Source organism: Ambystoma mexicanum, chromosome 11, assembly GCF_040938575.1.
Source record: "Ambystoma mexicanum isolate Mex_15411 chromosome 11, UKY_AmexF1_1, whole genome shotgun sequence".
NCBI lineage: Eukaryota > Metazoa > Chordata > Amphibia > Caudata > Ambystomatidae > Ambystoma > Ambystoma mexicanum.
The window spans coordinates 1,327,671,375-1,327,687,415 of NC_090934.1; the positions used below are offsets into that span (position 1 = coordinate 1,327,671,375).

The 16,041-nt window shown below is 40.3% G+C and overlaps 1 protein-coding gene across 1 annotated transcript in view; it reads right to left on the bottom strand.

The window, feature by feature from the left end:
* Positions 1-230: 230 nt before the first annotated feature.
* MYO5A (myosin VA) overlaps positions 231-16,041 on the bottom strand; it is a 937,291-nt gene continuing 921,480 nt past the window's right edge. Inside the window, exon 42 of the mRNA XM_069624847.1 lies at positions 231-9,647. Within this exon, the coding sequence (XP_069480948.1) occupies positions 9,495-9,647 (153 nt within the window). The 3' untranslated portion in view covers positions 231-9,494. The remainder of the gene's footprint in view (positions 9,648-16,041) is intronic.

A 16,041-nucleotide genomic window follows, 5' to 3' on the forward strand; every position in this document is an offset into this window, starting at 1 on the left:
GGCTTTGAATTCCTAATCTTGGCCAAATGCACAATGCACTCTAAGCCTTTTCTGAAAATGTTCCCATACCTGGACTTCGGTCCCTGAGGGCGTTCCTACCACAAAGCACTCTGAGGCCATACAAATGGGAATAGGCGCTAGCTATATAAATGACTACTACTGTCATTTCTATATTTCATTTTTCTTCCCACAAACAAACTCTCAACACATCCAAAAGAAAACAGTATGACTCAGTAGAGAACTATCTTTATTTGAACAATTTACAATGATAATTAACTGGATACAGTGCTTATGATGCTCACACTTATAAAGTACATTGTTAGACATTACAACAGAGCTAATGTTGCCATTCCTGTTGTGGAATTCTTTCACTTTTGTGAGAAAGAGAAAAAACATTTGCAGGTTTTTCGTAAGAATTTAAGTGTGGTACTCAGGAACTGAGAATATTCCTAGTGACTCCACACTTATCGTGCAATAAAATGACAATGGGTTGGCGACATGTGTGACGATTCCCAAGACATCAAGTTCTTATGTGCTGAGGTTTCTTGCTACAGATCGCTAATGCAAGGTGCAAATGGCCTAGAAACATCTGACAGCGTTCTCCTCGCTCATTAAATTAGAAGAAAATGATCTCTGTATAACAAGACTTCCTCGCATAGATATACATATAGAGAAAACAATAGTAGCGGGGCATTCTGGGAAGCCACTACCTATTAGTTTAGAAGCAACCACCTCTCGGTGGAAAACGCGATCTATGGAGCAAGTGTTGACTACAAGTTAATCTATGTGCATTTCATGCAAATGTCAATTGAGAGTACTTAAAAAAATGTATGACTGTGGAATTAATATTGAGCAGGGGCAACCAAGCCTGATCTCTTTAACCCTTTCCAATTCGGTATTAACTGACCATGTTAACATATAACGGAAAACAAACCACTCTGCATCAACTTGAGAAATCATACAGAAAGCATGGTGGATAAACCACCAGTGGAAAATGTGACTTTAACAGTGCAGTCTCACGAGTTAGGCAAAACCCTACCAGTCAGCTTTGCAGTGGTTGCTTACATGCGCAACACACCGTATGGCCACTTCAGTGTGTCCCCCACTTTTATCATCAATTTGAATAGATCGTGTATATTTAAACAATGCACAATGTTTCAGTAAGCTGTGATCGCAGTTAAAAAGATCATGGTATTCATTTTTATCAGAAACATTGAAATGGCAAATCCAAAAACCACTGGAAAAGTGAACAACAGACTCCATGAGGTAATAATTGTGGAACGTAATGACCACAGTATACTTGGAAACATCCAGACATTCACCAAAAATATCAAAAGATAGTGAAAATAAAAACATATACAGTGTTGCACATGTAAATATTCAACACAGAAGAACAAAGAATAAACATTTTCCAGTGTTAATTTCAAAATGGGGCGGACAACCGATTAAGTACCGAAAACACACACAGGATCACGGTTTGAGAGATTGTTGCATGCAGCACATTTTCGAAATTATGTTTTATCCTTGAAACCGGTCCAATTGAAGAAAAGTAAAGTGCACTACTGGTTAGGTGGACAACGTTTATAATTCAGATATCCAAAATGGTTTACAATTAATTCCAGACAGGATATAAAAAGTAACATTAAATAAAACCACCAAAATTGAGGTTAAGACGATGTTTTGGTAACAGACATTTTTTACTATAATAAAGGTAAGGCTTTATACATGTAAACAAAACAAAACTGGAATAAATACAGTTTAGGCATATATGTCCCTGCAAGGAATGGTTAGAAATTATGATTAAAGTATACATAAGTTTCTTCCAGTTTTTACAACACAGTTTTTTTCTTACAACAGGCCGCACAAACATTCTTATTTTAATGCCAATACGGATGTTTTCACTTTTATTGGCCGTTACAATCTTTCAACAACCAAACTGATAATTCAAAAGAACTATTTTGGCCGCAGGAAGTACCATTTTGCAGAAAGCAAATAGGGAGACTGAAAGGTGCTTTACACTAGAATGAACACTAAGTGTATATGAGGATATTTTAAATATTTTATTTACATATTTGTAGCTATATTCTATTACCTTCGCAACTGATAAACACTGCAGAGCAATTGTACAAGGTACAAACAATACGAAAAAAAACGGCTTTTAGCCATCATAGCATCCAGCGTACAGAAATATGATTGCAACCGGAGGGGGAACGGAGGGGGGTGGGGGGTCACACATCCAGAGCTCTTTCTAGGGCATTTAGAAGAGCAGCGACTTAAATTACTTGTGTGCCCTTGTAATCACAACTAATGTCTCCTACGAAAAAATCCCAATGGTGACTGTAGTAAAAACGTGGGGCGTTTACAGTTAAAGTGCAATCTTAACAATGCAATGCCTGAAAAGTATTATCTATTGCAGTATGTCACATTTGCAGCCTAAGCATCAAGATAAAAGGAATGTTGTGACTTTCAAGAGTACTTTCAACATACTCTGCATTACCCTTACAAGCCTCCCATCAATAGCCTTCAATCGCCTTGCTAATACGATTAAAAAGAAAGAAAAGGGTATTGAGATATTAATAGGCTATTTCAGCAGGGACACACCTGTTTGTAATCTAGATGTAGCCATGAACAAATTAATTTGTCCAATGATATTTACAATGTGTGCAGACTGTTGTCAGTGTTGTCTCGCCTGTGTAACAAGGAAAGAAGGTAATCTGAGAACATAAATATCTAAGACTTTTAGTCAAAGTAGAAAAACAGGACATGTTGCTTATTAGAAAATGTATGCCCAGATTCTGCACCCAGTGGATGCAATTCTTAGAATCACAGACAGACAATTTCTCCAGTACTTTACAGGGCTAATGGTGTTTTCCTAACCTGAACTGTGTCTGAGCCCGTGTTTAGATTTCTGAGTTCTGGGTTCCTGCCAGCATAGTAAAGTTGCAGGGAACAAAAGCAGATTGCATATAGAGGTTCTATGTCTAGTTTCCAGTCAGCAAATAACTGCTAATGAACATGTTCTCACTGTACTGGCCCTTTCTTCTCCCGGCAGTGATTGGACTGGACAGAAAAATCTTTATTTGCAAAATCAAAGCTGAAGCGTATGCACAGTAACTACCATGTCTTCCTCTGCTCACGCTAACTCTGCCCTCTGGCATGCCCCAATATTTCTTTGTCAACCTAGTTAGGAGTGGATTATTTTGGCATGGCTGCAGGCTTCCATCTATTTTTATTTGTTCTCTTTGTGGACATCTTTTTCCTTTTCCTGATCTGCTTTTGCCAAGTTATACTGGCTCCTCCAGTTTCAGGTCATGCTTCTGCCAGTAAACCTGGTTAGACCCACAGGCTATCTGTTTGGAGAGTGCGGGCCAAGCTCTCTGGCGGGCTGCGAGTGGCACACTTTCAACCCTACGCACTCGTCAAGCATATCTAGCACTTGGACGATATCTTTAAGCAGCGTCTGATGCAACGATTCCTTCCATTTGTCAACACAACGAAGTTCAAAGCATGTGCATTATTTTCCCACAGCAATGCAGGCTGGTAATGTGTCCCCTGCGCGGATCCAGTTCCGTAAGGAACCCACACCATCCTTCAGCAACAGACCACAGCGCTAGCAGGTGCAATCTCTAGTGGCTTTCCTTTCTTGGTCCAAGGCTGGCGCCGGTGGTTTACAATGGCCGCGCATCAGAGGCATCATTTAGATCAAGTGGACGAGGACTAGTACAGGGGTGTGTAAGCTACCAAAAGCACAGTAGAAACGATACCTTAGGAATGGATATAACGGTTCCGTCTGCCCACTGTCATGACTCTGAATATTCCTTGAGGTTTACAAGTCAATGATGGGAAGATGGAACCGGTTTTGGGAATGTTATGCTCCCTTTCAGTAATACTACAATGTATGCACATTATATCCCCAATCAATACCTATTTACAATGCTTCAATTTATCGGAGAAGAAAATAATCACACGAGATAAACATCCTTCTATTCGATGGGAGACATTTAACGTCCCAATCTGAGAGCCCCATTTCGATTTCTTGATTTCTTTAACAGGAAGCCACCTTTCAGAAATACATTCCGTTTTGTGACAAAACAAGACGGAGTGACGCAGAAACGCAATCTATTGAGCCTATGCTGTGGCAATAGTTTGGTGTGTTACCCCCAAAAACCTTTTCAATTGTTTCTGTAAAATGTATTCTGTTTCAACAACTTGATCCAGAAGTGCTCCAGAGATGTTCCATTTGAATACTTGAACTTATTGTTTTAATGCATCCTGATGGGTCACAACGCATGCACAGGGAAGCAGGTGCAGGAGTCATCATTGGTGGCAAATCTCTTACTACTAGACAGTGACTTATGTACATTGTTGCATGGGAGGCCATTGGGAGTGGTATTGAGGAGACATTTTCACGTAGATAATGTGGGTTTCTTAGAGTGTAAACCATATCCTTTTGTATATAAAGGATAAGAAGGCCATTTAGGTTTATAAATAGCAGCAGACAACCAATATATTTCTCAGAACGCCTATTTGATTTCATTTCTTGCCAACCCTACTAAGTTGTGCAAGACTAGAAGCACTGGAATATGAACAAACACAATGCAGGGACAAAAGAAAATGAAGCAAGAAACTAAATATAGTGAGTAGATCATCTCAATGAAGGCATCTTTTTTAAATAAAACCTTGAAAGATGACAACAAAATGAACGTATGGGCAACTTTGTGTGCTCGCATGCCAGCATCCTGGACAATATCTTAGGATACTGATGGAGGACCAAGATACCCTGGACTATTCAAATTGGCTTGGTTTGAAACAATATTGGTTCTCAAATATTAGATTGATTGCGAGACAAACTAGGGCGAGAGGGAGGGGAGTGTGCTGGGCATTTTATGCTTCAACATATCTTTCAACAATACATACAGCAAATGATAATTGCAACTTCGAGATAATTGGTATTAATGATGGGTGCCTAATGCTTAGCTGGTAAAGCAGAAAAAAATAAGCATATCAAATGGTACCTCGCCTCTTAATCAAGCGCATCTGTTTTCTAACCAGAGAAAAAAAAACGAATTGCAACCTCAAATAAAGTACAATGATAGGGATACCAAGTTTTTAGGAAAAGCTTATGCTATAGCCTCAGTACTAGTAAGGCTAACACAAACCAATGCATTGGTACATATTCCATCAACCTCCGAATGATCCAGGGCCAAATTATTTCAATGAGATTCAAACTTGTCACTCGCAGGCAACAAAAAGGCCCTTGCAGCGGGAGCTTCCCCAATACAAGCACACTGCATGTATACAAATGGCCAAGTACATATACCGCATTATTGAATAATAAAAAGACTTCTAGAATCGTGCATCGAAACAATCATTTTTCAACTGGTTTCAGAAAAAAAAGTGGCAAAATGTTGGGCAACATAATACATACTCCTACTTTAAATCTCAACACATCCTCTGAAGTTCTCAGGAGAACACAATGCAAATCTGGCAAGACTTATTTTGGCGCATTGCGAATTCCACTGTGCCACCCACACAAAGTACTTGAGAACCTCGTGTAGGGAGTTCCCCTAAAGTAAACTCAAGGTCGACAAAATTAACCACCTATGGAAAGAAACACATAGCCATGGGTTTTTGGCATGAGGCCAGGGCTTAATGCTATCTCTACATACATGAATACAAATGCGACATGATAGAAAAATAGGAAAATCACAAAGATGAGAGTCAGATTAGGATTGAAAGGAAAGTAACCAGAAGTGCTTCAATGACTTGGGTAAAACTGCTTCTGCCCAACAGAGAAACTATTTAGGTTTCCTGGTATCCGCAATCCACTCGCACCTGGATCCACTTGCTACTGAAGCAGTGGCATTAAGCTCTTACGGCATGTCAGGGTGGACCTGTAACTGTCTTCTTTGATATTAGCACTGCACAGTTACCAAAGTTAGAAGAAAACCTAAATCACCGGATGACACACAGGATAGGCACTTTAGGATCTTAACATAGGTTTAGTGAACTTTTGAATTATATATAGTGGAAAACAAAACTGCATACAGGAACCACCTTGCAAATCAGGCTTGATCATTCTGTAGAATTGTCTGAGGAAATTGAAACTCGTAGAGGCCTGAAACAAGGTTGCCCCTTGGCTGCAATTCTGTACAACTGTTTCATAAACGATATGAAAGAAATTTTGGAACCAGTAAGATCGTGTTCACCAAAGATAAAAGGAATTGCAGTGGGGCACTTGTTATACGCGGACAATTTAGTCCTGCTGGACCTCACACTGGTGGGCCTCCAGAGAAAGCTTGATGCATTACAAGCCTATATAGAGCGGAAAGGGCTGAATATCAACATAGGCAAATCAGAGATTTTAGTGATCAAAAACCCAAGAGCCAAGACAAAAAGATGCTCCGCTGGACTCTTGGGACAGATAGACTTAATATAACAACTGCAACCCGATATTTGGGAATTACGATCAGTGCAGATCGGGGAAATATCCTATGGAAGGAAAGCTTATTGGGGAAAATTAATCGACTCACAGCCCCAAGGATTGTAATAGGAGACAAATATGGGAAATTCTCATTGAAACCTTTGATAAAATTTTACAACCAGGAGGTTGTACCAGCTATAACATGCTGGGGAATCAGGCCTGAACTTTCCAAAAGAGTTTTGGGAAAAACTGGAAAGTACTGGAAGTGAATCTTGAGACTCCCAAATGCGGTCCCAATACGAGTGATTAGACATAAGCTGGGCCTCCATTAATTATATGCTCGAATCCAATGGAGATCTCGAATGACGTTTTGCAAGGTGATAAGTCCGGAGTGCCCCCCACAATACGTAATCACCAAAGAAGAAGGCATGTCCTTTTGGCCACTAAATCAGTGGAGAGACGCATGTCGGGACATTCTAGTTAAATTGGACATATCAATGGATACCTTGCGTGACAACCCAAGAAAGGTAAAAGAAGCGTTACTGGTGGCAGACTGGGCTGAATCTGAAGTAAATAGAGCCGAGTCAAAGCGCCACACTCTATCCAAACTGTTAACTGGTTTGTTGAACATCACCCCGGAGTACCTGAGGAAATTTCCCTGGCCAAAGCAACGAGACCGGATTTTGAGATTCCATTTAAACATACTAAGAACAAAGGAGGTACTGTTTAAATACGGCCTTGCAGAAAGTGACAAATGCCGATTCTGCGAACAGAAAACAGAATCCCTTCGACACTTGATTCTATTCTGCCCGAAACTGGAAAAGGAAAGAACCGTTCCGTCACACGAGAAATTTAACAAAATTCATGGTCTGGATGCTGAAGCATGGTGGGAAACCCTATATGGGGGGCTTAACATATTGGTGTTGAGAGCTTTGGGTTTGTTCTTGGTTGGGATTTTTGGGAGCAAAGGAACCTCTGATATGAAGGACGACCGTGGTTGTGGAGGGGGCCACGTCAGAACCCAGTATGTCAACGGATGGTGCTATGGGGCATAATGTGGAAGAAGTTTGATTTGGGAGGTTAATAAAAATAAAATTAACCTGGATTTCTTGGGGCCTGGGAGGGGATGGATTGTGTCATTAATTAATTTTAATAGGTTTGTTACAGCAAAAATGCTATACCGTCCCTTGGCACTGGAATAGGCATTGGATTTGAGGTTTTATGAAAAGCAAAAGTTTGTATAATAACTATGTTTACTAAATAAATACATTATTTTAAAAATTATATAAACAAACGCTAACATTTTTTTTTTGACTGCACACATTTACAAATACACATTATTTTCATTTGGTTATTGGAAACTGGAGAGATGCAGGTTGTCCTTCGTGGTGAAAAGTTAAGTGATGCACGGTGGCTTGGAGAAGCAGCAGAACCTGTTAATGTGCCCTACAAGGAAATGGGAGATGGGCTTTTGCTTTGCATTATTTCGCCTAATGACACACAGGCATTTTCGTGTGGGGAAAAAGTGCCCTGCCGCTTACCTGGAGCAGAGAAGTTGCAAGGCACTAGAAAACTCAGGGAGCGGAGGTTGGGGCATTTTATTCGTAATGTATGCAAATATGTTCTATGTAAAGCACTGAAAAAAACAACAATATAAACAAATTATTAACAACAAGTTATTATTATTCCATTTAAAAGATGTCATGCACCTCAATTTGCAAAATAAAAAAGCCACTGTCCTCCAGCACTCCAAATAAACAGATGCCCAGTGACCTGCCCAGAATCAAATATAGTGACGCATGTTGCCCTACAGTCCAAAACGCACCTGGTTCTTGGCCCCCTGTAGAATCAAAACGTACCTAAATAACAAAGTGGCTTTCGGATTTGGAATTGCAACTAGACCTAACATACTTTTCAGTTGTGATGCAGTTTTCTTATTGCTGACTACCAGCAAAATCCCAACTGGTCAGCAATAGGGAAACAATCTACTAAGGCTTAAGTTATTAGGCATGTGCACAATTAAACAGATTATTTCCAAAGCAGAACAAAGGTAACATTTAAAAGGACACGGTTTGAAGACATTGGGTGAACAATACACAAGCTTGACACTACAAATAAAAAATACTGCCTGGATTACGGAAACGCAAGGGATAGACCGCCAAACACCAACTAAGTACCCCTAAACAGTTTTGTTCCCTTTGCTTTCAGAAAGCCTATTCACACAGGACATATTTTGTTGCGAAGCAGCCTGTCGTGTCCTTTGGCGCCTGCCACATCCTTCGGCTTAGTGACCATCCCTCCTCCCCCGAATAGATTTTGAGCGGTGTTTACAAAAATGAAGCTATGATAGGTGGCGTGGGACTGTACATAAAATGAAATCTAAACATTAACATTTTGCTCTGCCCTGCCAAGTAAGCATATTGTCGTAGGTTGCACAATATGCAGCAGCAATGCATTGTGTGTAGCTAACCACGGTACTAAACAAGTTATCCTATGTATTATACAGTAAACTTAACAGGTCCTTATAATACTTAATAATTTACATCATACTGATATAAAAGGAGCTAACTGAGAAAGCACATGATATTCTTCCATTCCAGTTTCTAAAATGTTTAAACATTGTGAATAAGAGCCTACTCACTAAATTAAATAACACCATTTTCCATATCTTGCGGAGAATGTATGCCACAGCCTGTTCTTCTTTCTTAAGTGGCTGCGATCCAACTGGCCCCTCAGACATACACGAATATGCTATATAGAATTTAGGCAACAAAATAATTGCACTAATGGTCTACAAGTAGCACTTGGCAACTGAAGACACATTTCTTGATGAAAGGCTTGAGTTCTTCTGGACATCGAATTGCCAACTTATGTAAATGTCACAAAGAACGTAAAGAGCTACACAAACAAATTCTCTCTCCAAGAAATCAAATGTTTCCAGCCTTTCATGAAAAAGCTCCAGGTGGGTGAAGTTTTCTTCCGAAAATGTGTTTTCAGTGACTCACTGGGCCTTAATACATACATATCTTGCAGGCAAAAGACATCTTAACAGTTGATAGTGCAAATAGCTTCAGACACGTATGAGAAACCCGAGTCCAAGGCTACTGGGAATCTGGATGGTTTCTAAAGCAAGCGATGATGGGTTGAACGGGAACGTTACAGGGAAGATGTGTTTAGCATCCATTAGCAGCTGAGGGGAGTCCCTCCTGTCTCGTAAACGTAACTGAAAGAAACAAAAAAGAACAGTGAGCAATCTCAACATGAAAAAGTCTTCACATTGTATGCACCAGAGCTGGAAAACCTTACTGCTTACCATATGTATCATGCAACAACATTCTATTGAATATTTTTTCATTCATAGATTCCAGTGTTTTAATAGTTGGAACTCAAGCCTTTGGCCTGCATGACATAAGGACTGCCACAGTCTACAAATTCTCTTTCATGCTCATGTCAAACAGCTTGGAGATCTGATCAGAGGCCAGCGTCTAGGTCACCCACAATAATGACAAAAAGGGAATGCAATGCATCGATCATGCAGCTGGAAACATTGAACAAACACGCAAGCTATCTCAATGAAGGGAGTTGCTTTAAACAAACAAATTATACACCAACATCTGCTGTAATCTAAATCCACCTACAAAGGTGTGGAGGTTGATCCCATACGTTTCTTACTTTTAGGAGAACTAAACCTGAATCTTTTTTTCAGTAAGCGACCGAGATACAAATTTTAATGGAGCAGAAAAAGTCCAGTCTCGTGAATTCCTGCCATGCAGTCTCGGAAACCTTCATGAAGTAACTCAAACCTTCTTTAACAAGCGCACATATTACATGAACTTCTATTGTATTTTTTATGTCAAATTCAACAACAGTAACATACATAAAAGAAAATGTAATCAAAACTGGTAGGTAGAAAAACAAAAAAGGGCAAAGTAGAACTACAATGGCACACACAGAGTGGGAGATCAAAGCAATAATTAAGAATGCTCTTGAAGATCAGAGGAGCTCCTTACAAAGTGTTCTAGTTCAGCTGCTTCTCAATAGCACTGAATGCATGTAAACTGAATTCACAGAGTTATATATGTGAAAATGCTTTGGCTGGCATGACCAGGAAGAAGCAAAAGTCTATCCCATTAAGTGCTGGAAATGGTTGTGCCCCGTCTGGAACATCTTAAGACCGATTGCATATGGGTCACTAAAACAAAGGCCTGTAGAAGGCATTCTTTTTGCTAAAACTAGGGGCATGACAAAAAAAGTCTGCTTCAGTTTTGGGGGGTTACTTGCCAGATCCCCAAGATTCAATGACTAATCAAGAGTACTGGTACAAAATGAAGGTGTTTAGGGATAATACTTAATACCAAAGACTCTTGAAAATCGGGCTTTATGTGAAAATGTCCCCAGGAAAATGTAGTCAGCAAACATTAGTTTTCAAAAATGTGGTCATTCAATACAAATACAAGGCTTTAACCCTAAAAATAATGCAAACATCTAACAAAACCTCCACAATCACCCTAACTCCGTTCTTAATCCTTCCACTAACTCTAATTAAAACCCCTATTCCACCCTGTACTCTTACACAACACTAAGCCTTTAGAGCTCTAAAGCATACTCTTTCCATGTTACTCCATTCAAAATAAATAGAAAATGAACAGTGAACTGGTCTCCATTCTCATCACACCACAAAGTACAAACCCCTTTACTTAAACCAAACCCTTACTATGCTACTTACCCCTTACCGTAACTGCAACACTTACCCTAATGCCTGCTTTACCCTAACCACCAACTGTATCCTAACCATTATCCTACTCCAAAATCACCAGTCCTCTCCAAACTCCCTATCCCTTTCTTTAACACTTACCCAAACAATTACTCTATTAGCCTTAGCCTTACAATAACTTCTACCCAAACACTAACCCTGAGACTTAATCTACCGTAACGACTAACCAAACCCCAACCTATTTAGGCTAACCCCATCCTGACCCCGAACCTCTATACTAACCCTAAATCAGGCAATCACAAGCCTACTAAATCTTTTTTAACCCCAAATATTACCCTAGCAGCTCTACATTTAGTGGCTACTTTTCGACTGCATTTTGCTTGCCAACTTTTTCACTGCAGAGGTATTTTCACCACAACTTTTTCACAGACTACATTTTTGTTGGCTACATTTTCACTGGATACCAAAAATCGACGTGGCCTTGATTATCCTGGGTGTTAAGTTTGTTTTAGAGAATGCAGCATACATGCTTAAAGGGTATTATATACAGTATATGGAATCAGTCCAAATACGGTAGATGGAAAACGGTTTGCTTGCATTTAAAGCCACACGCCATTACTCATCGCTCAGGGGAGATCTCCTATATGCTCCAAACGCTAATCTTGAAGACAGAGTCAAATCAAATGCAGTGTTTTCCTACTAAACGAGCAAAAGCCAATATTTGTCAGCCCTCCTGTCTATCAGATCTAGCAAGAGTGTCTGTCACCACCTTTGAATCGGCAGTAAGCCTCCAGCACCAAATCTACTTGCCACTATAGTCCACAAAAACCTCATCGAGAACTGTCCAATAGTTCATGAAGCCCACCTGGAGAGTCCGAAAACCAGCAACTAGCCTAGAAATGTAAAATCTGTCTGCCTTGCCATTTAAACTCTATTTATGTTTCCTCATAACTGCTCCTCCCAGGCACGTCCGATCGCTCCACCTTTGCTATCGTCCAGCCAGGAATTGGCCTGGTTTCAATTACCCTCTAACTTTACTAGTAACCATAAGATCATTCCTAAAATAACCTCAAAAGATGGTAAAAAAAATTAAGATCCTCACACAAAAACTCAGATACCCCATTCACAGATTGATAATGGGGAATAAAGAATGGTGCACAGCTGTCCTAATGTTAACCTACTTACAAGATACGCCAATGGTGCATGACAAAACGTTTTTTGACATCAAAACTGAGCAGGACTACGTTGGGAAATTGCACCACTGTCTCTTAAGATCAAAAACAAACCATAACACACAGTAAATTGGCAAGATTAGGTTCCAATTGAGACAATGCCTAACCCTTCATAACATACTACCAAATCTGAGCCGGCTGATCAAAAATATCTCCCTTCACAGCAAATAAAGTAAAAAATAACTAGATAAAATGCAGAAGTCAATGGGACAAACGAGAGGAACAGGACAAGGACACACGCTGCCCTGCAAGACCCAGCACCAATGTACCAAACAGAAATAAGTCCAACAAAAGCCAATTCCATCTACACTACTAGATAAAAGAAAAGATAACCTGATCAACCAAACCCAAAAAACAACTTAACCACAAAATACTCAAGACTAACAGGAAGAGCACCTTCGGAACCCCCACAGCCTCCATAATCATACCCAAATAACTAGGGAAACTGAGTAGTGTTACTCAAGAACTGACAAATGCTATTAACAAAAATGCAGCAAAACCTAACAAACTGGTATATTAGGATTTTCTTTAACATGTTAAACAGAGCATGGTGAATAACTTAAGGCATTGAAAAAGAGTCACGAAATACAGGAAACAGTGCCAGACGTCTTTTTGCTCTATGTCATATTAATGAATTATTTATTTGTATAGCGCCGACTGTCCGCAAGCATCAGGGGGCATACATGGAGACAGGGACAGACGGATAGTAAAACAGCGTGAGACAGGACAGATCACAGTACAGGTAGGGCTTAAGACATTTTCAGGCCAGGAACTTAACAGGGTGGTTTACTTGAAGAGCAAAGTTTTAAGCTGTTTTAACAAAAGGAGTGATTAGTCTCTAACCTAAGACAGATCGGCAATTTGTTCCAGCTGACTGCCGCTCGGTTGGGGAAAGCTCTACCCATACCGAGTTCTTTTTTTATATTTCAGGGTTGTTATCAGATCCTTGGCTTCTGATCTTAGTGCCTTGGTAGGGTTATAGAAGGTGAGTTTGGACTTCAGATAGGCTGGTGCATTGCCATAAAGACACTTATGTGATAGGCATAAGGACTTAAATAGAACACAGTCCTCCATTTTCAGCCAGTGAAGGTCCTGTCTGGCTTCACTAATGTGTTCATTTCTTGTTTTTTGTTTAATCGTTCTGATCGCATTATTTTGACTAGTTGGAATTTGTGCATGCTTTGCTTACTAGCACCAGCGAGAAGTGCGTTTCAATAATCCAGGCGCGACAAGATGGTATCTCTGGCCATAGTAGCATAATTCTTTTCACTGAGTAGGGGTCTTATTGCTTTAAGAAGTCTGATGTAATAATTACAATTTTTGCTAACATACATGGCTTGAGCATCTGCATTAAGGGATGCTTCCAGGGTTATGCCGAGTTTTTTAACCTTGCCCACGACTTCAATACAAGTTTCGTTGATTTGAAATGCCTGATAGTCAGAGGCGAGTTTAGCTCGTGCCTGGGTGGATCCAAACACCATTAGCTCGGTCTTCTTGCTGTTAAGGCACATCCAATTGTTGTCCATCCATTCTTCAATATTCTTATAAAGTGTGTTCAATGTCCTGCTGTCTTTCGTGTGGTCCCCACTGAATATATTAAACAAATTATGTGGCCGAACCAGCCAGATTAATTCTCAGAAGAAAGGCAGAATGATTACTCATATCAATTGATTGGATTGAGAGTGCTGTAACAGTCTCCTTGACACAACTATATCCCTCCATTTAAGTATATTTTAAAACATGCTTCCGAATTTGTGGCTCAACTACGGCACTCTTGTAGAACATGTCCTGCAAAACACCACTATTCCTGTGACATATGCCCCTTTTCAATCTCTCTACAACTATGTGGCTGGCTACCAAAGACAGCCAAGCTTGTATGCCTGTTCCCACACATCCGACAGTTAAGTTAAGATTCTAAAATTAAACCAACTTCCAAATGAGAAAATATATTGCCCGCACAAAATATATTAGAAACGGCATGGAATAGTTTTAATATGATTAAGATTTGGGGTGGAGATTTTGGCACCTAGGAATGAGCATAAAAATAACTAACAGGGTAACCGAATACTCTGGTTTACGCCTCCTCTATTTGGGCAGTCCCTGCTGTGTTTGAACTGCATCCACCACAATGGAAGGAGGCAGCTCTGTTATTCGGCTGAGTGCTATGTTGCGTTTTCTCTGCATCAACATTTTTGCTGCTTGTAGAAGATCAGAATGACATTGACACAGAAATATTCGAAAAAATATCTCTTCGGTAGGGTCAGTCCTCTTCCTTGATTTATCACTTCAGGCTTAACAGTTCCAGTATTTTTTGTTTTAAAAGCCTGAAGCCAGAACACAGTACATTTCAAAAGTTATGAACTGTTTTGAACTGATTAGGCTCACTAAGACTGAAACATGTCTGGAGCAGATTGTGTCTCTGTGATGAGCTGGAAGCACTTTGGGCTGGGCTGCTCTTTTTGGTGGTGTACTCAAGGCTGGTTTGCACATGGTTAATAATCTTTCGTAATGATACAAGCGTTAGGTAAGAATTGGTGTAGTAACACTTTGAGACTACACAAAACATCTGCTTGGTATTGGGTAACTCACCTTTTGGGATAGGTCTGTACTACACAAGTTGGTAGTGTGACTGAGCAGCCAGGCCTATCTCAAGAGGGGTAAATGTGAGATGTAGCAATGAAATTCGTATTTACAAGTAACTTATACTCAAGGTTTCTGTTATAGTTATTTATCTAACAATTTTTAAATAAGTATTCTTTAGAAAGGGCAATGTATGTGGCAATCAATATACTTTAAATACTTTTCAGGATCAGCACAAGTTAGTGGCTACTCTTTGGATATGCTCTTTAGACAATTCCCACACCCAGAGGTGACTTCATTCACAAGCACAGTAATGGTATTTATATATAACTAGTTATACTTTGCAGATTGAGGTTGCAGAAAGGAAAGGTTAAAGGAAGGAAACAGGTTAAACAGGTTCTCAGTATAGGCAAGGACAAATCTTCCAATGAGATCTGGACAAACCTTTCCCAGCAATAACAGTCCTAAACAAGTTACCATCTATGAGGGACACAAATATCAATGGCACAAAGTTAGAGAGTTTGTATAACTCACGTGTAGGGTCACATGCTGTAAAGCCTGTGAAAGGAGAGCTGGAATCAACTCAAAAGCAGCCAATGCAAAACCTCAACTGAGAAGAGCTCAGCCAAAAAGAGACACTGAGGTTAAGTACCCCATGTCTACCCAGTACCTCTGGTTTGAAGAAGAGTGGTCCAGCCTGATTCTGTCCTGTTGCAGTGATGCAGATCCTGGGTCCCTGAGCCTCAGTCGTGGGGACAAGAAGGAGGACGTCTGGCGGGCTCCTGCGGCAGCAATTTGGAGGTCGCCGGCAGCTACGGCCTCTTTTCGGTTCAGTGGCACTTTGCAGTTTCAGCGCTCTGTAAACAGCACCACTGCGGATCTTGGATACTGGTTGGGTTTCCTTCACTCCTTGTGTCCTGCAATCTAGTGAGGGGACTCGAGCTTGGGTTGTCCTGCTTTTGAGGGGTCCTTAGGAGTCTCCCGGAGCTTCTGGACAGATTTCAGACATTGCACTCAACTACGGATTTCTCGACCCCTGGCACTCGTCTGCAGCAGCAAAGAAGTACAGCCAGTGGGGGAAGGTTTTCCAG